This window comes from Semicossyphus pulcher, unplaced genomic scaffold (assembly GCF_022749685.1).
Source record: "Semicossyphus pulcher isolate SPU_LCO1_2020_fin unplaced genomic scaffold, fSemPul1.0.p SCAF_15, whole genome shotgun sequence".
NCBI lineage: Eukaryota > Metazoa > Chordata > Actinopteri > Labriformes > Labridae > Semicossyphus > Semicossyphus pulcher.
This window is the reverse complement of record NW_027211659.1, coordinates 23,467,207-23,486,800: the sequence shown is the minus strand read 5'-3', so window position 1 is coordinate 23,486,800 and position 19,594 is coordinate 23,467,207. Positions and strand designations below refer to the sequence as shown.

General features: G+C 40.4%; 1 protein-coding gene across 1 annotated transcript in view; it reads right to left on the bottom strand.

The window, feature by feature from the left end:
- spegb (striated muscle enriched protein kinase b) overlaps positions 1–19,594 on the bottom strand; it is a 40,712-nt gene that overhangs the window by 13,818 nt on the left and 7,300 nt on the right. The window contains exons 2-27 of the mRNA XM_069662693.1: positions 15,108–15,191; positions 14,309–14,375; positions 12,677–14,172; positions 12,411–12,554; positions 12,135–12,317; positions 10,736–10,902; positions 10,403–10,491; positions 8,039–8,214; positions 7,547–7,807; positions 7,277–7,435; positions 5,891–6,080; positions 5,524–5,753; positions 5,208–5,327; positions 4,711–4,815; positions 3,764–3,970; positions 3,559–3,682; positions 2,505–2,677; positions 2,311–2,423; positions 2,031–2,199; positions 1,799–1,895; positions 1,399–1,599; positions 1,107–1,164; positions 767–844; positions 449–621; positions 307–333; positions 14–166 (exon numbers count right to left, since the gene is read on the bottom strand). Coding sequence (XP_069518794.1) covers positions 14–166; positions 307–333; positions 449–621; positions 767–844; positions 1,107–1,164; positions 1,399–1,599; positions 1,799–1,895; positions 2,031–2,199; positions 2,311–2,423; positions 2,505–2,677; positions 3,559–3,682; positions 3,764–3,970; positions 4,711–4,815; positions 5,208–5,327; positions 5,524–5,753; positions 5,891–6,080; positions 7,277–7,435; positions 7,547–7,807; positions 8,039–8,214; positions 10,403–10,491; positions 10,736–10,902; positions 12,135–12,317; positions 12,411–12,554; positions 12,677–14,172; positions 14,309–14,375; positions 15,108–15,191 — 5,044 coding nt within the window. The remainder of the gene's footprint in view (positions 1–13; positions 167–306; positions 334–448; positions 622–766; positions 845–1,106; positions 1,165–1,398; positions 1,600–1,798; positions 1,896–2,030; positions 2,200–2,310; positions 2,424–2,504; positions 2,678–3,558; positions 3,683–3,763; positions 3,971–4,710; positions 4,816–5,207; positions 5,328–5,523; positions 5,754–5,890; positions 6,081–7,276; positions 7,436–7,546; positions 7,808–8,038; positions 8,215–10,402; positions 10,492–10,735; positions 10,903–12,134; positions 12,318–12,410; positions 12,555–12,676; positions 14,173–14,308; positions 14,376–15,107; positions 15,192–19,594) is intronic.

Genomic DNA, 19,594 nt, shown 5'->3' with positions numbered 1-19,594 from the left:
TCGTGTAACTCACAGCCTGTCTGCTACGAGCAGCTTAATGATGAACCCTTTAGCCTCTCTGCACAGGTCAGCAAACATGTTCTCCTCGAAGGCCACATTATAGTTCCTGATGTTCATTACGGAGCTGCGGTCATTCTCTCCAGCAAACGGAGAAACTCCTGTCAGACTGATAACAGGAATAAATAATTTTATTTAGTGACAAGAATACAATTAACCCTGAATAGGCAAATAACTGAAAAACTGAATTCATTATCCTGGAATACATTAAATAGTGAAGCAAAAAATAATTGTAATAATTCCACCCACCACAAATATGCAATAACTCCAGCTGACCTATAAAAATGAAGAACAAAATTAGAAAAAGAGCATGTATTTAAATAAAAGGAAATAAAACAAAACAAACACACAAACAAAAATAGTTCTGTTGTAAATTCAAGAGATTATTTACCAGATGTCCGTTGCTTTTGACACAGGAGTCTGATTGACAATTTCTGGTGCAACAAATTCTGGTGTGCCGTATTTACAGTATTGAGCCTCATCTGGTGTGAGTTCAACTGCATTGCCGAAGTCACAGATTCGGATCTGATCTCCATGGGGGTCTGCCATGAGGACGTTATCAGGCTGAGGACGGGGAAGAAAATAAAGATTATTTTATCACGTTGAGCAATATACAAACACAAAAACAGTTCCAATGCAATCCTTTGAATACAAAGTTTTTATATCCAAAAGAAGACACCATGGAAGAGCGGGGATCCATCATATCTACCTTAATGTCCAGGTGTATGATGTTTAGACGATGAAGGTAGTCCACTCCCTCAAGCAGCTGTCTTATACATGAACGTACCTGGTGTTCCCAAAACATACCAGAATAAAGCTGTTATTTATCACATAATTAAATGCATGATAATTAAATTGAAAATGATATTGGAATATTTCAAGTTAGGGTAGGCAATTTATTTCTGATTTTTGTTTATATATTTTAATAAATAAATTCTCTTTACATCCAGACCGTTAATTAAAGGCTTACACATGCTGGTTCCTCTAAAGCTGCCTACCCCAGCTTTAACTATAAGATTAGCTGTGTAGACATTTAACTCAGGACTTACATCCGACTCCATTATAGTAGATTTCCTTGTAAATCTGTCAAGCAGCTCCTCATGGCATCTTTAAAGATGAATTAAGGCTATTCTCTCTAGAATCTCAGACTCATTATACAATAATTGCTTCTTACTTGTAAAACATTTACAGTATGCACAGAACAACGCAATGCACAGTTACAGTAAAACAAGTGGAAAAATCAAACATTTTATTGATATCTCAACATTTTACCTCCTTTGTTAGCCAAATTGTGCACTCTGCATTGGTCTACTCTGTGTTTTAACTGCATAATAAGGATACAGCTCAGTGATGATGATGGCTGCATTCTTTTTCTCAAAGGCATCATGAAAGTAAAGGACTCTCTCGTGGTCCAGCTTGGAAAGCAGATTCATCTCTCTCAGTGCAGACGCCTTCTTCTTGGCCCGGGTGGAAATAAACTTTGCAGCATACTCCATTTTGCCAACCTTCTGGGTCACACGTTTCACATAGGAAAATGCACCCCTGGAGAAACAAATCAGGAGGGAAACAACTTCAACAACAGTTCAGCATTATTTATGTCAGCAATAATTCATTATCTGTTCATGTTAGCCTAATTTTGCACATTCTATAAAACTGGTTTTAATGCACACAGTGGTTCTCTTGCATTCAAGTGCATTACAAGCAGTATGGGATTTCAGTGATGGAATTTAAAATACCTTACCTTCCAATTTCCTTGTGGATATCATAGTAGTCAGTCAGTCTGCGCATTTTCCTCAGAATTGTCTCCTCATCGTCCACAGGATCCTCTTTAGCTTTAGCTACATGAGCAAGTTTAATTAGTCCAAGAGAAATATGCAACTGACTCCATTTACGTTAAAAGAAAACAAACTCATCTTTTTAACTGGACATGGATAGTGTGGATTTTTCATGCATCTGATAGATTAACCTCTTACTTTCGTGAATGGTGAGTTCAGCCTTACAGGATACAGATCCTGCCAAGTTCCTGGCAGTGCAGGTGTAAACCCCAGAGTCTTCTGGTCGAGCGTTAAGTACCACCAGGGAACACTCATTATCATCGTACACAAATGTGTAATGACTGCTCTCCGACAGCAGGGTATCATTCTGAAAGCAAACACTGTAAGTTTTAGACCCTTCGTAGATGTCTACCTTACTGTATGTTTAACTCTATCATGGCAATCACTTAGATGACTTTGGACTGCTAAAAAGACAAACCTTGAACCAGAGGATGTCTGGAATAGGTTTGGCCTCCACAACCACAGCAAAGCGAGGGGTCTCCCCAGCACTAACGTCCAAGTCCTCCATGATAGTTTCAAATGTTGGTGGAGCTGTGGACACAGTTGCAAATGCACAGTCGTAAGTTATATTAGCTTAAGACTGCTCAGTTGATAGATTTATCTACTGCCTACCTGCCAACTCCACATTAAAGGTACAGCTGTCGCTGCCGAACTTGTTGGAGGCCATAAACATCATCTCCCCGATGTCAGAACTCTTCACTTTGAGGAGCTTCAGCGTGTGCTGGTCGTCATCTGGCATTGTCATCTCGTACAAGCCGGGTTTGCTGGACAGGATCGCTCCCCTCCTGCAGAAAGTGTTTGTATTGTAAACAAGGATAAATATGTACAGACACAATAGAGCTTTAACGTAGCTCTCTTGTACCTGTTTATTTTATTGTTTTTTGTTAAGTATATGTTGCGTTTTACGCATTTTGAATGTGCCACCTTGTGTAAATGTGCTATCCTGTGTTTTATATGGCATATATTTGCACATGCAATTCAAAGACAAATTTCTGCCCTTTTGCATGGAAAAAGCAGACAATTAAGTAATTTTTATTCTATTATTTTCTATTGTAATAGGTAGGAGACCAGCAGACTATGACTAGGCATGTTTGGCTGTTGCTTGACTGCAGGTCAGGACACTGTCATAGACTTCATTGGTTTGGAATCTTTGATAATCCCTTGGACTTAAACAGCTGCTTGTATGCACTGTCATACTTATTTATGCCTGTCTGTAATGTACCCTGATTATCCGGTAATACACTGACTCCACAAGGTGGCAACTTTCATACTGTAAACCACAAATCAAATATGTAATTATTTGAGTATCACAGTCATTCACAAGTTAATTCATGGAAGCTGGTTATTCTTTTTGTTACATCATACATTATTTATTTTTTTAAAGATTTTTTGGGCTTTTTGCCTTTAATTGATAGGACAGCTGAAGATAGACAGGAATTGTTAGGAGGAGAGAGCGGGGCATGACATGCACTAAATGATCAGCAGACCGGGAGTCAAGCCTGCAATCAGTGCGACGAGGACTGTAGCCTCTGTATATGGATCGCCTGCTCTACCAACTGAGCTAAACTAGCACCCCAACATTATACATTCTTTAGTTAATCCTGTTCTTAGCTATAATAAAGAGAAAGTTGCATTCATAGAAGCTTGACAAGAAAGATGCACATACCTCTTCCAGATGGCTGCAGCGTTGACATGATTGAGGGTGACAGTGATTGTGACTGACTGGTTTTCAATGACATAGACAATGTCTGGCTTATCAATAATCACTGGAGCCTCTTGGAGATAAGAACCTTAGAAGGAACACAATTTTTGTAAACAAGTAGCACACACTGATGGATGGATGTATGGATGGTCTGAAAACCTGAAAGTACCTCTGTCCAGAAGTTGCATTGGGTCCGTGGCAGGTGAGGGCTTGCTGAAGGCTTTGGAGGTGATGGTCAGGACCCTGAAGGCATAGCGCACATTTTTGGAGAGGGTGGTGATGGTGTAGATCGTCTCCTTCAGGCCAGAGGCTATGATGGTCCACTGAATGGAGCCCAGGGCCTGTTGTTGGATGGCATACATCAGGGAGCTGGGATCTGAAAGAAAAAGGGTTTAATGCAAAATTCTTAACCACATTGTTGAAACTTCTTCTATCCTAAAAAATTATATACGCTATTGTGTGTTATCATAATGTTAAAGGTATAATTAGAAGGATTTTCCTAGAAAAATAAAATATAGACTTTTACAAATATAATATAATATAAGTCATCACTTATGGGCCTCTATACATGTGTGTGCAGACCCTTCCCTCTGCATCCATTCTGTTGTTTAGCTTTGCACGGGATGTTTTCGGACGCTGTTGTGGTTCCCTGAGCCAATCACAGCGTATAGGTGAGTGTGGGAGTGGTTCAAATTAGCAACTGGGCCCCATTCATCCCGGCAAACATGGCGAAAGAGCGATTCAGAGTTGGCCTTCTTCCTGTTGGACAGGTAGGTGCCTCAAACCAGGTAGGACAAGCTAACCGTCGGTTAGCATTCTAGCGCACAAGTAACCGTGGTGCTGCCGGTGTTAGCTCAGCGGGGTGGGCGTGTTCTCGGTTGAGAGCGTGAGAGTGAGTTTCTGGTGATGAAGAGCCCAGGAGGTGGGGCCTAGTTTGAATGTGTGGTTGACAAAATGCAAGAGAAATCCTACTTCTTATACCTTTAAGTTTAGGCAGCAAATCTAAAATGAAGTGTTTTGTTTACCTTTGATGTATTTTTATTCTCATTGTATTTGAAATAACGTGTTTGCATTAATATCATCAGGATATATTAGATTAGATAGATTGTTGCGTACCAATGGAAGGGTCCAGCCTCCTTGGTTTCTTCCAGCTCAGGATGATGGCTTTACCAGTAATGGATTCAATCACTGGAGTCCCATCAGGAGGGTCAGGGAGGATATCTGAAAATAATAACAGTTGATTAAGAGGTCCAAAAATCTCTCCGATTTCTCTTTGCCAGAAGCTGTGTTACAGAATGGTCTGACCTACTATTATTGACAACACTTATGAAATCAATGGGCCTCAAGTGGACCAGAGTACAGCTGCTCAGAGCAGAGCTGTACTGTGACAGAAGCAATGACCAATTCGAGAGGAGTTCAGGGGGACGTAACAGTCAGAGAGTTATTACTTTTGAAATCTTTATAATCTACAGTAGGTGATATCACACTGTTGGTGCATCAGAGGATGACACTGGACGTATCATAAAGACTGTATATAGACTCTCAGGTAGCTCTTTGTGAGAAGTTTCCCATCAACTACTGAAATGTATTAGTTCCTTTAGTTCTTTCCTCACCTGTGACATAGAGATGAGCGTAGCAGGTGGCTTTGCCAACTTTGTTAGAGATGACGCTCTTGTAGACACCACCGTGGGCGTGGCACACTGAGCGGATGACCAGGCTGTGGACATCACGGACTACAGGAGAAACAGAGATAAAAAGATATGAGATATATTTGTCTGTTAGCACCTTAAAGCTCCTGTCAGGAGTATGTATGACCTACAAAAGAAAACCTGACGACCAGCGACAAAGATTGATTTCTATATATATTCCTTTTTAAGGCCTGAAACCGCTGAACATGGGACAAAAGTTAAACCATAACGAAACACTCACACTGCGTCATCTTTCTGTCCTCTGTGCTCTCAATCCTTTTGCCATTGTGGAACCAGACAATGGTGGGATATGGCAAACCAGCCACTTTGCATTTGAGCACTGCCTCCTTTCCCTCGATCACATCCAGGTCGTAAAGGGGTTTGATGAAGTCAGGCATCGTGAAACGCTCAACCTCATTCTCTGGGACCTCTGGCTCCTCTGGGATTGACGGCATCTTCTCCAGTTTAGCCCTAAATGGGAAGGAGGGACAGAAAGCAGGATGGAGAGAGTGGGACATAATAGGACACATGGACAAACCCCCTATATCTGTTACTGCATCAAAATGACAGTGCTATGAACCAACATCCAAAGAAAACCATGCTCTTACATCTGTGAGGAGATGGCGGGCCGAGGTTCTTGTATGTAAAGTTCAGCAGAGCTCTCTGCGTCTCCGTGCCCATTGCGGGCCGTCACGGTGTAGAAACCCTCATCGTCATTGGTCACATGAGAGATGATGAGAGAGTGGCGGCCGCCCTCCTGAAGAATACGAACATCTTCACTCTCTGTGAGTGGATGGTCTGAAGAGAAGAAAAGAGCCTGTATTTTTACATCACTTTAGTGTTCAATGAATCACGATATAACCTCTTTGAAATATTCAGGTTTCCACTGACCAGCAGAAAATATATGTGGTCGAAAAAAGTACTCCACAAAAAGGTATGATGCTGCGCCATCAGTCTGATTTACAAAACAACAACCTTGTAATGAAGAACACTTCATCAGGTGCGCTGGCTTTACACAACTTTCGTCTTTCATTCAGTATTGAATCTGGCTCATGGAAACATAACTAATGTAACAAAGAAAAATAAACTGTCTTTAGTTGCAACAGCTGACATTTTAGGGCTTGTATTGATCGCAATGAAAATAGAAAATATGAAATATAAAATGTGATCAATGGTACTTTCATATAAGTTTCTATTAAGCTTCCTTGAACTTATTGCATGATAATGCATGACTTATATATTTTTTAAATTAATATTAAAATAAATCTGACTTTATGGTTCATTTATGTTTGGACCAGATTTCACCTGCTTCTTTCACAAGATTCATCACGCAATCACGCACATTAACGGCGATTTTCAAGTCTCAGAGTGGCTTTAATGATTATATAAGTGAGCCGTGCACCGCAATCAACGATAATATTTTTGCAAAATGGGTTGACCTGGATTTGATCCCACAATAGCTGCACTCAAGCTGAGCACTAAACCTGGTCATCAGAAAGGTTCACGTGTGAAACATGCTTCTGTCAGGCATTGAGGTAATGAACTACGCCAGCATCCAGGGGCCATTCTGCCTTTAGAGTCAGAGCTGCACAGCCAATGTACCTGGGCATGTGCAGTCTTGGTTTTTCTTCTTCTGTGGAGAATGTTCAAAACTGCTCCATTTGCATTTTCTCTGAACCTTCTTGTTAACCTCACACAGCCCATAAAGCGCCGTATTTATGATTTTGAAAATGCCGCTACAATCACCAGTTTTGTCACCCTTTCATAGCTAAAATGAACAAATAAAGAAATGTATCTTAGACGTTCAGAATTAATTTCGCCCTGTTTTCAATCAAATTTCAACGTTGAAATCCCGGTTGGTGCTCACTGGGACTGGTGTGTGTCACCACAAAGCATTTATAATTTGTGATGAAGAGGTGATTGTGAACATGTAAATTGTTAACTGTTTTCACACATAATGAAGAACATATTGACAGCAGAAAGTATAATCCTACCAAAGTGACTCCAGACGACTTTAGGAGCTGGCGTCCCGCTGACTTTGCAGTCGAATCGAGCGTTACGCCCCTCAATCACTTCCAGAACATCCAGCTTGCGAGTGAACAAAGGCTCAATTGAAGGGAGGACTTTGAGTTTGCCGCATGAAGTCACTTCCTCTGAAGGGTAAAAATTCGATAAAGCAGTAACATAAGAGACGGGGCAGTGCAGTAAACATACTCATTGAATGTTACATGGCACATTTTGTGATATTTATCACGGAGACTGACCTTTAGCAGTGCTCAGCTTGCACATGTATATCCCGGTGTCATCCTCGTGTACTGAGTTGAGCAGCAGGCGGCACTTTCTTCCATCAAAGTGCATCTTACAGTTGAGCAATGCCGGCTGGATCAGTTTCCCATCTGCCAGCCAGTCCACGTCAGTGTCCTTCGGTCCGATGACATGACACTCAAACAGAACGGTCTCTCCAGCCTTGGCTGTGATGTCCCTGACCGGGCGGACCACAGCCAGGCCTGGCTCAACTGGTGGAGCTGCGTGTAAATAAAGGACAGGAGTGCTGTTTAGTGACGCATGAAGGCTGGTGTTGTGAACTAAATTCATGCTTTTATCCAATTCTAGTTATGGTCTATCTGTACATACTGATTAACAAGTAACCTAGCGTTGTGAATTTACTCAAAATGTAGCAAATACTGTTTTTTAAAATCAACAAAAATCAGATCCAAAGTGACAACAAACATCAGTACATTAGCAAAGACGCATACCTTTGACCTCCAGCTTTCCTTCACACTGCTTCGTCCCATACTCATTAATGATCTTACACGTGTAAAACCCAGAGTCTGATCTCACTGCTGACTTTATGGTCATTTCAAAAGTGCCTTCTTCTGTCTCCCGGACGATGTGACGTGGGCCTGTTTTTACCGTGACTCTGTCCCTCAGCCTACAAAAGAGCAGAATTAAGGGTACAGTTGAGCTATGTTTTAAAAGAAGTGATGACTCACTCATACACCACTCAGAGTTTATTTTTTATATTACATTTATGCAATAAAAGATGACCAGGCACACACTTTTTCAGCTGCAAGCTCTCCTTTTGGTACTAGGAAGAGGATGGGGGTGGGATACATTATCCAGGGCTGCCAATATTATGTTTAGCACTTTCTTCTCTGCTATTGTCTCTCGAGAGCTATGACTAACTCCAGTGACAGAACCTGTGTGATTCAGCCTATTCTTGTTTTCTATATTGAGAGATCAGGCGGCATTATTTTATATTGCTGTTAATGTCAACAAAACACCTACAACACGTTAGTCAATCTCTCAATATAGTCCATCTTCCCTGCTAAGGATTTTACTTTTTAATAACAATTCTGACTGTTATAATGGGGGGGAATTCTAGTGATTCTACTTTATTTCTATGTTTTATTGATCTTAATAATCCTCAATGAGTGCAGCAGTCTGGGCATGGTACTCCAGTACAGGATGAATTGTTTGTCTGACAGTGCTTTGACTTGTTGCCTTATTCATTTCGCTCTGGGCCCCTGACATATCTTAACATCAACAGCTGTCCCTTCTGAAGATATCAATCTTTAAAATTAGTTTCACATTTAAAGTAATAGTCTCGAAGATTTTCATTTAAATAAATGTCTGTTAAGTCACTATCTATCACCAAATGAGGTAACACAATGGTGATTGAGCCCATGGCCCACTGATGAAAGCCTTTGTTTGTGCAGTATTACAGACTGGGTGTCTGGTGCGACTTTCGCGGAAAAAATCACAAGCAGCGCCCAGTTAGTGACGTGTTTTCCATCACCCAGCAGTGGTTGGTCTGTCAGAGAGGGTAGGCGGAGCTAAGCGGCTGCTTTTCCGCTCTCTGCAAGTGTTGCGAGTAAACAGTAATCTACTATGGCTGAACAAACAAAGAAAAGATCGATGACTACAGATACAACTTCAAAAAGAAGTGAAAATACAAAGAAAAAGAAACAAATTAGATACTCAGATGGAGGCAAACAGTCTAAAAAGGAAAGCGACTGTCAGCGAGGAAAATCGAGAGTAACAACCGGAGGCAACCGTGGACGTCACACATGCGATACTGTCTGGATATCAGGGAAATGTACTCCTGCAATTACCGTTTATCGTTATAGGTGGCGCCGAAGAGAACGAAACTGAGCTCTTCGAGATTACAACTTTAATAATCCTCAATGTATAAGTGCAGCAGTTTATGCCTTATACTCCAGTACAGGATACATTGTCCCTTTTGCCTTGTTGTCTTATTCATTTCAGAAGCGCTCATTTTTTAAAACTCTGGGCCACTGACCAAGCTGCCATTTTTTAATAACAACAGCTGTCCCTTCTGAAGATACCAATCTTGAAAATCACTCATAAATCATTTCACTTTTAAAGAAGGCTCAGCAATTTCCCCGAACTGCTGGGCACTGTTGTAATTAGTTTACATTAGTCAAACAGAAGTAAATAGCATATTTTATAAGGAGCTATCAGCTGAAGATGAATCCACATGGGGGGCAATAGTGAGTATCAACAGCATTAGGGTGGTGTTTGTGGGGTTGACTTAAAAGATAGAGCTGTATAAAAGAGAAAGAGAAGATATTTTAAACTTGGTCTTTCATGGTATTTGTTGACAATAAGAAAAATATGAAACATTGCTGAGTGAATCCTTTGACGCTGCTGTCCTTGCTAACAACAGAAATAAAGAGCCACAGGCTGAAAGAACACATGAGGAAGTCTACAGAAACTAAAGGACCTGTCCCTTGTGAAGAAGTGCCAACAGATCTGGCTCTTTTTTGGATGGCCTCAGCACTGCAGATTGTTATCTAAGAGCTCATTAGTCCAGCCAGACATTTTTGTTTCTGGGCACTGAGCAACTCCGTGGTAAACAGGGGAAGAATGTTATTCTTCCCTTTTCCTTATTAAGGCTCTTTTTGTCAGCCAGAAGATTGTTAGGCAGAAAACATTAAGCTTCCACTTCCTCTAACGGATGAAATCAAGCGGCATGCTCTGGGACAAACAAAGCAGTCAAGCAAGTTCTGCTCAATGGTTTGTGATACAGAGAAAGTCTTTTTCATACCCCACGCAAGCAAAGACTTCAAACAGTTTGATGCAGTGTCAGGACCTACCAATAGAGCATGGGTTTGGGTTGCCCACTTATTCGGACAGACATGATGACTTCCTGTCCTTCAATCACAGCTTGATCACTCATTGTTACCTGTTTGAAATGTAAAGCAAGTTAGAATCTGAAAGATGCAAGTTTTATTTATTGGGTGTGTTGATGGTATGATGAATCAGTGGACAACACTTTAATAAAGGAAAATAAACACAGTTGGACACAATCAAGGACATTTTGTTCATAAAATAATTCATATGTGTATAGAACATGAAAGTGTCAAAGCTACAGAGAAATTTACTGGAAAAGAGCAAGTCAGTTATATATTGAATCAGGTCTAGCTCACCAGGAATGAAGGGGGTCTCCTGAATCGTGTGTCAATATTTCGTCTTGGCTCCGGCCCTCCAAAATCCATGCCTTCCTCCAGGGGGCTGAGATACTCCTCATCAGATGTAATAGGGCTGCTGATGTCCATAGGCACACCCAGGTTTCCCCTTGGCTCATGCACTAACTCTGTAAAAGCAACAGCGTGTATGTTTCATGTTGTAGTTGCATACAATTCAGCTTACAAGGAACTCTTATAAACACCTACTTCATTATGTCTGCGTACACTTTGTTACAGAGAGCACAGCTGTGACAGCACTTGAGTTCAAGGAGTGCATTTATGTGAAAAACAAAGCCCCCCTCGAAATATAATTAGAATCTGAGATGTCAAATGTGATCCAAACAATAGTGGATTCACAGTGGGTGGAGCCAGTGAGCCTCAGTGGGCAATTTATAGGTTCAGTTTCGCCTCTGAGTTGCTATGGTAACTATAAGTGAGGTTGTTCAGCTGGAATATATGGCAGAGACATTTTGCTCAAAGAGATAATGACAAGGGAGCAGGAGAGAAATCAGCAGAAACACAATGCCGGTGTGGGAAGAGACCACAGGATGTTTGTATAAGATGGAGAATTAGAGCTTTTCAAATCAAAGTATATTGTGAGGTACATTAGCCTGGTTTTGAACATGTGGGGCGTTTTGTATTTGATTAATGGGGTTAAAATAAATGTTCTGTTGCATTTTCATGTACTTTAATACCACATTTCATTGGCATAACAATGCTTATTGAAAAACTTAAAGGAGCAATTCGCCCCTGGAAAAAGCCACTGTCAGTCAAAGCTGGTGTTCTCTGTAATCAATAGAAGCAATAATATTTGAAATTGACGCCATAGCTGTGGAGGAAGTTGTACAAACAGCCTGTTGTTTCGACCATTCTACATTCCTACAACACCCAGTGTGCATTACGCCCCTCCCTCTGAAAGGAACGGCCCAGCGAGAGACACTGGAGTGAAATACTACTGTTTTCGCAGCAGGCAATGGCTCAGAATCTGAAATGCAACAAGAATATACCGCTGGATCATCCAAAAAATCTTCGGGTCTGCAGTCTACATTTCAAACCTGACGATTTTGAGTGTAGTGAAGTGTAGGTTAGCAAGCTTCCTGGCTACCGCCAGATGACGCGTTTTATGTAGTCTGGCGGAGGTTTTCCAGGCCCATTGGAGAAGCAGATAGCGTCCTCCAAAGGCACAGAGAGAAATTGCATTTTTTTCCTACCATAATCGCATTAGCTCCCCATAATAGCATGATAGGACTGAGGTTAAAAATTAGCGATTGGCCCTCTTAGAATAGATGTCAAAACGTAAAAGAAAAACAGTTCTGTATTTGTGCCCATTCTTAATTGATATCCCAAAAGTCAAACTTACCTGCTTTAACTAAAAGGATGGCACTGCTGGACGCTCTGCCCACCTGATTCACAGCAGTTACACAGTATTTTCCACCATCAGTCATTCTAGCTGATCTGATGAGCAAACTGTGTCGTTCACCCTCCACTTTGACTGTGTAATTGGCAGTCCCGGTGATGTCAGAGTTTTCTCTCGTCCAGGTAACTATGACAGAGAAGAAAAAGAGCAAATTGGGTAATTATTGCCTAAATATACAATTCAGAATTACCTTTTAGGTCACAAAGTACAGTGTGTTACCTTCAGGAAGGGGGGTTCCAGCAATGATACATTTTAGTAGTACATCTGCACCAGCAGATGCTACAGTGTCCTGCAGGGGAAACTCAAATACAGGGGCCTCCATTGGGTCTTCTTCAGCAGACACATAAGAATCGTCTGAAGAATCTGCACAGTTTGATAAAAGACAAGTCTAGATTATAATCCCCTCTCGAAATGAATTGGTAATAGGTTGACTAAACATGAAAAACAACCAGAATGGAACTACTACTACTGCTAACAAATCTAACCTTGCTCTGGCGACATGGGTCGAGGGCGACGTTTCTTTGCTTTGGTCTTCTGCTGTTGTCCCTCTATGGCACTGGTTGTAATCTGCTGAGGCTCACTTGTCTTCACAGAAACATCCACCTCCATCTTTTCATCTTCAACAATAATTGCTGGGATTCTTATCTTTAAGGCTGGTCTGGATAGCTCCACTTCCATTTTCTCCTCGGTTGGGCTGACTGGTGACATCCTTGGGGGTTTTGGAGGAGGTTGAGATGGAAAATCTTGCAGGATGATGCCTCTTTTTTGTACCAGCGGACTTTCGGGTCTATTTTCAATTTTTCTTAAAACTACTTCTATTGGCGTCTTTCTTCCCGAAGGTTCATCCTTTTGTGATGTTTGGCCAAGAGATTCTGGGATGTGCTGTGATTCTTGCATCCGAGATACCCTTTGTACAAGCGGACTTGGGGGTCTTCGTTCAACCTTGCGTAATGTCATCTCAGCAACATTTCTACTCGGCGATCCTTCCCTTTGTTGATGGTATAATGCTGGTGACGAAGATCTCTGAATGATTTCTGTAACTGGACTGACTCTACTTAATTCTCTCACTGATCGTTGTCCTGGTAAGTCTGATAACTGCATGGACTCCGGGGTGCCTGTAACCTCTCCAAATCTACTGACTGTCTGGGATTGTTGTTGCTGCATTGGTTGTTGACTTGGTTCCTTTTCTCTTTGCTCCTTCGCCCACTGGGCACGTTCTCGTTCTTGAAGCTTTTGAAGGACTTGTGGAGGAATAGGTTCAATTTTCCTCAGAGGCTGCCGCTGCTTGCCCTTCAGAGTGAGCTGTTCAGTTGAAAACGACTTCTTCAGATGAGGTTTTCCAACCAGTTTCTTAATGCGCTGGAGTTCCTCAGTGAACTTGTTCTCAATGTCCTGAACTTTTTGGGAGTAGCGAGGTTTCTCCTCCAGCGAAGCAGCTCTCTGTCTAAACATAGATCTCCGTTCAGCAGCATCTTCTTTCAAAGCCTCCCTTAGATCTTCTCTTGAGCTTTCTCTAGAGATGCCCAGTCGGCTCCCCCCATCATCTGAATCTACAGATCCAGCACGGTTGAACCCGGCCCAGGATCTTCCCGAGATGGAACCTTCTGGAATATCAAGGCTTCGTCTACGCTCCTCTAAGCCACGGACCTTCTCGAAAACCTTTGAGCTTGCCCTGGTCAGCTTTGGAGATGGTCTGAGAGTGAATTCTTTCCGAGAATACTCGCTCACTGGAGTCTGTGGTCGGGAGTCCTGGGTGCTACTTTGCGTTACAGATTTTGGCTGCTTAACTTTTTCTTCAAACTCCCCGGGCACTGTGTCTTGGTATTCAGTTGGTGACACAACCTTCTTGCGCAAGCTAAGTGGTGTAGTTGAACCAGAGCGACTTGGCATTGGAGAGGTGGAGGTGCGTTTGACGAGTCTTGGGGATGGGGGTGGGAGAACTTCTGGGGGAGATTCTCTTGAAAAATTCTCTGACTGGTTCCTGAAATAGAAAATTTTAAGAAATATCTGTTGAAATCAGACAGGTGTTACTTAACTATCATCTGCGTAGTATTGTATTTTAGTTTGAATTTGAGTCAAACACTACAATAAGGGTTATTTGCAAGTTTCTTCCTTGCCTGGTTGTGTTTGAGTGATCTTCATGTCCATGTGTTCTATTTTCATCTTCTGGACATTTGTCCATCACTGCATCACATGTAAAGAGGAGATATGACATAATGTACAGGTGAGCAATCAGGTACTTGTTAATGAAACAAGGCAAATGCAAAGCTGAACTGATCAATGACAATTAGAAAAGGGGCCAAAATAGTGATGGACCAACAGAGAATTTACTCCATCTTTTTTGCTCTCAGCTCTACTGAGTATTTTAGTGCCTTTGAGCTCATTGTTTTGGTTTACGAGCATGAAAAAGCAACCAAGTCAAAGCAAGGAGCTTTTTCACCGAAAAGGCTCAGTTTAACTGACTGTACCTTATCTACCCATCACAGAACAGACACAGGCAAACTTAGGGACTAGGTGTTAAAACAGCAAAAGAGCCAGTATTTCAAAAACATGGCTAAAAGGAGAGCCAATCTTGGATGTCAGCAAAAGTCATCAGGTAGACAAACTTCAAATCAAAGACAACCCAAAATAAGGCACTTAAAATAAAAATAAATATTGCAAACGTTTGCTAAGACCTTCACCATAACAACTTTACGACGTCTCAGTGTTATTTTCAGTTAATTCCACTGCCTGAGTGGCCAAATACAAAATACATAAAAATCTATTAATGCCTTGAGACATTACAGAATTCCCATTTGTATCTTTAAATGGTGTAAAATTGTAGCACTATCAGAATCCAGTAAAACAGAAAAACAGAAAGAAGATCATTGATATTTGTTCAAATGAAAAACTGTAAGCTGGAAACATGGTGGATACCTGTATGCACAGCCTGGTCCTCAACATCCCCACTATCCTCTTTGGTCTCAAATTGGTCACCTTCATCTTCTGTTGTTTCAGAATCTGAAAAAAAGCCAAATGATTCTTAAAATCACTTTTTGGAACTAGATTGTACCTTTTATTGAAAAATGCTGTTGGAAAAAAAATAGTTTAAGTTAAAATACTTGGAAAAAAGTGCAGAGTGGATCATTGACAATATATACATACTTTTAGAAAATAGTGTTTCCATGGTGGCAGCAGAATTAGAGAGCTCACAATATTAAAATAGAAACCAATAAACTTGCACAATAGTCTAAAATATATGATATTAAGAATTTCAAAATGTATTTTATGTTGTTATTGGGTCTTTTCTCTATATGATGCTCACAGTCAATTCACTCGAAAAGATGTCACCCAGAGGGACTAATTAGTAGAGCTAAGCTTAATGTAATACATTTGCTTCAGCTGTATTGTTGCTGAGTCTAAATCATTTATAATGATATCATAAACATCTGTTGATATAAAGAGGGGATACGTATATAAAACGCAAGGGCAAAATAACAGTATTTTCAGGATTCAATCCGCTCCTTTCTATTAAAATCCTTTTAAAACTGAAGATTTGTTCCAGTTAAACCATCTGAAAGATGACTATTTTCCCTAGACTGAGATCAAATTCAGTCACTGGTAGAACTCAAAATAGAAAGCTCTATTGAGTCATTGGCTTCCCAGGAGCTCTCATGAGGCGTTTGCTCCACAGTAGGTGTTATTGCTTAGAAAAAAACAGAGGCTATCTGTTGTTCTATTGCAGTAAAAGAACACAATTGTGTTGGTCATGATGAATACAGTAAAGAAATTCTGGAGATGCACAAATTCAGTGGAAAGACATGAACCTACCAAACGTTACACAGTTAATTTGTTTATTTGATTTTTTTTATTTTTTAAGTTAAAAAAAACTAAACTGGGATCTCTCTAAGTGGTTCACATGTTGCATGTGTGCCATGCTTTTGATGTAACTCAAAGCTTGTATCTACATTTATAGCAAGATACACAATCATGCAATATTTATATCATAAGACTGCGTTGCAAATTTCAAAATAAAACTCCCTGAGATGTATCATTTCCCTTGCAATGGCATCTTTTTCTCATAAAAACCCATAATCATCTAATAAAGCTATATCAAATGCAGATGTCATACATGTGGTCAAGAGTCTGTTATATAAATATTATACAAGATTTTTTTTTTTACATAAAACGTACTAATGTTGTACTAGTCTAATGCTATTCTAAGGCTAATTTAGCATCACCAGATATTTGAAATCTCAAATACTGATGTAGTTTACGCGACAAAAATTACACAAATACACATTACAGTAATCATAAAAGTAATAAAAGTGATGAAGGTAATAAGGAATAAATTAAGGAATAAAATGTTTACAGTATTGATTAACCTGCTGTTCTTGTAGCTGGCCATTTGTCTGGTTGATAAAGCTAAGTAATTAGACTGGCGTGAAGTGGTTAAAGCTATGTTAGCCATGACACGCTTCTGTCTTGTTATTACTCTGCCAAGATTGAAAAAGAAAAATTAGATGTTGTAAAAAGAAAGTATGAAACTTTAATTCAACCAATATACTAAGTGCTTACTTGGTATGCCATATAGATTCATTATTAGCATTGAAATGGGACACTGCATTGGTCTTGCTGACCACAACTAGCCCTACTGAGCATGGATGGTAGTAACGCAAAGAAGACATCTATGCTCCAGAAACAGTGAGGAAGAAGATCCAAGCTAGCAAACATGGATTTAATAAATGGAGGTTACAAAATATGTAAACATTTAATTTGCTAATGTTTCATGAGTAAATAATGGCATGCAATCAGTTTAGAAGTTATGATGGAAAAACAATGAATAAAGCAAAACCACACGAGGCACATGATATTAGATTTACTGTAACCAAGCTTTTTCTTCTTCTGATTCTCTTGTATGCACATCTCCATGTGTGATACTTTTTTGTAAATCTATTAATTGACAGTGAATATTTAAACTTCTATTTAAGGGAAGCCTGACACATCTTTAAGGCTGGTTCAAGCACACCTTAACTAGTGAGCAGGTCCTGGGGGAAGAAAATAGACATCGCACTGCCTAATTAGTTTGGCTTGACAGGAGTGTGACGGCAAAGTGAGTGCATGTGGAATTACTGTACATATCCCACTATAGTCCTAGGGAAGCATGGATCATAAAGCTGTCTCTGCAACCCCGCAGAAAACCACATAGCTCAAGTAACAGCTCCCAAAATAAGATTTATACTGTGTGGAGTACTTCCCCGATGTCTTGGTTCGATGCACTTTGTTATATTGTTATTTGTTTTAGAGGGGAAAAGAAACTGTATTACTTTCACATTGTGATGTTAGGGTTGGACACTGTTACCAGTCTTTGATATTATCTATATTTTGAATTATGTAAATCTTAAGCCAATAATGGTGGTAAGGAACTACGGACCCCCCTCTTACATAAGCTGCATCAGTCAGATAAACATCGCAATATATCAGCATTTTAGTGAAACTCTGAAAGTCTTCTTTGAACTTAGTTCAAAGCTGCAGCAGCCTTGAGCTCGGTGGATCTAATCAGAGTTCTAATGCTAATGCTGCTTTTGTTGGCTAATTTTGTTATGCTCTACTATAACACTGCTCTAATCTTGTTTCTTATTTGATAAAGGCTGCACGGAGTAGCTTCATCTCATTTAATCACTGTCATTGCATGTAAGACTGTCAGTTGAGAAAACATTGTGTTCCAGTTGAGGAGCAGCAATTTGTGATTAGACGTTTGTGTCAAGATTTTGCATGGAATATTGTACAGTGTAAATCTTTTTACAAAGATGAGTCAGTATGGAAGCAAATTAAATAGACATATGATTGACAGATATAACATTGAATAGCACTTGCCTTATTTTTTCTTTGGTCTGGATTTTGTTCATGGCCACTGTTGGTATATCCTCGAAATTTTTTGTCTTGGCTTACATTCAGCAGCAGGGTATTCCCCGAGATACAGGGGGGTTCCGAGCCATTACTATACGCCTAAATCAGGCAATTCTCTTACATGTAAAAGATTTAACTTGTTGGATACTGCTAGTCTGCTAAGATGCCAGTAAAAGCTCCTCAATCAAATGCAAAGAAAAAAGAAAAAAAGGCACTTTGTTCCATTACATAATAAGTTGCACCTCAGAGTCTCAGCACTTCTTCTGAGAGGATCCGTCTCTGAGAAGCAAAGAGAATAGACCTCCGTCGGCAGGTGGAAATGTCTGTTGAATGCATATCATCCACTCTGAGGGAGCCCCCCTGTCCACACAATAGCCAGCGACAGTGTAAGCATCTTCCCCCGCTGTGTTCCACCCCACAGGCAGTGCACACCGATAGGCAGAAAAACCAGTGGGAGTGATCCAGCCCTCCTGAGATCAGTGTTCTACAGCATTGGTTGACATTTTTCATTTTTTTCTTCCTCCCCATGTGTCTGTGTCTTATTCTTCAACTGGCGTAATGAGCCGACGGTGTGTTGTCGGCAGAGAAGGGGAGAATCGCTGCAACAGCTACAGGGACCTCCTCACTCCTCTGCATTGCTGGAGCTCTGTTAGCTCTCACAGCAAACGTGTTACTGGCTGCTGACACAAAGCAGTGCTGTTTTTCTAAAGGATGTGATGGATGTAAAAGCTGTACTCACCGATCTGCTCATAAAATATAGCAAGGCAATTGTGTTGTTATGCAATGTAATTTCAGATGCTGCAAATGTAAGAAAGATTTGGTGTTATAGTTCTGAATATTCTGTATTCTGTAATGTTATCAAATGCTTTATATTGAATGACTCAGTATGTAAGATTCTTTCCCCTGAGGGAAAGGACAAGGCATTACTGCTTACACATTTCATTTCACAACCAAATACAACTAGAAAACAGAAATAGCTACTGTTATTTCAATTCACGTAGCATCACACTGTTCTCATGACAATAAAACACTGCTCACACGTCTACATAAAGTCACACCTAAACTAAATAAGGAACTAACCAACTTTACAGTGTTATGCTTGAAGATATATAGGTAATGGTTGCATATTGTGCACAAAAGGCAGGTGTCTTTCGAAAAATTGCACATACCTACAGGTTTAATTACATCGTCTGTGTATTACGTAAGCTCAGGTCATGGAGAGCGCCTTCTTGTTTCCTTGGCAGCTGCACTTCATGTGTGGAAACCTTTTGTTTTTTTTATATATGAACTCATCGTTAACTAAACAAAGGAGAAATCCATCACAATTATCTGTCTCTTGACAATAATAGGCTGCAGCATGCTATGGAACCAGCCATGTGCTGATATAATGAAGCAGAAGCAGAATCACTGCGTTTTAATTTTGTAAAACATCAAGGTGAAACTTCACAACTTGTTACCTTCTACACTGCTGGTGGTACACAATGAATGCAGAAGCTGCCAGTCTATTCAAAGCA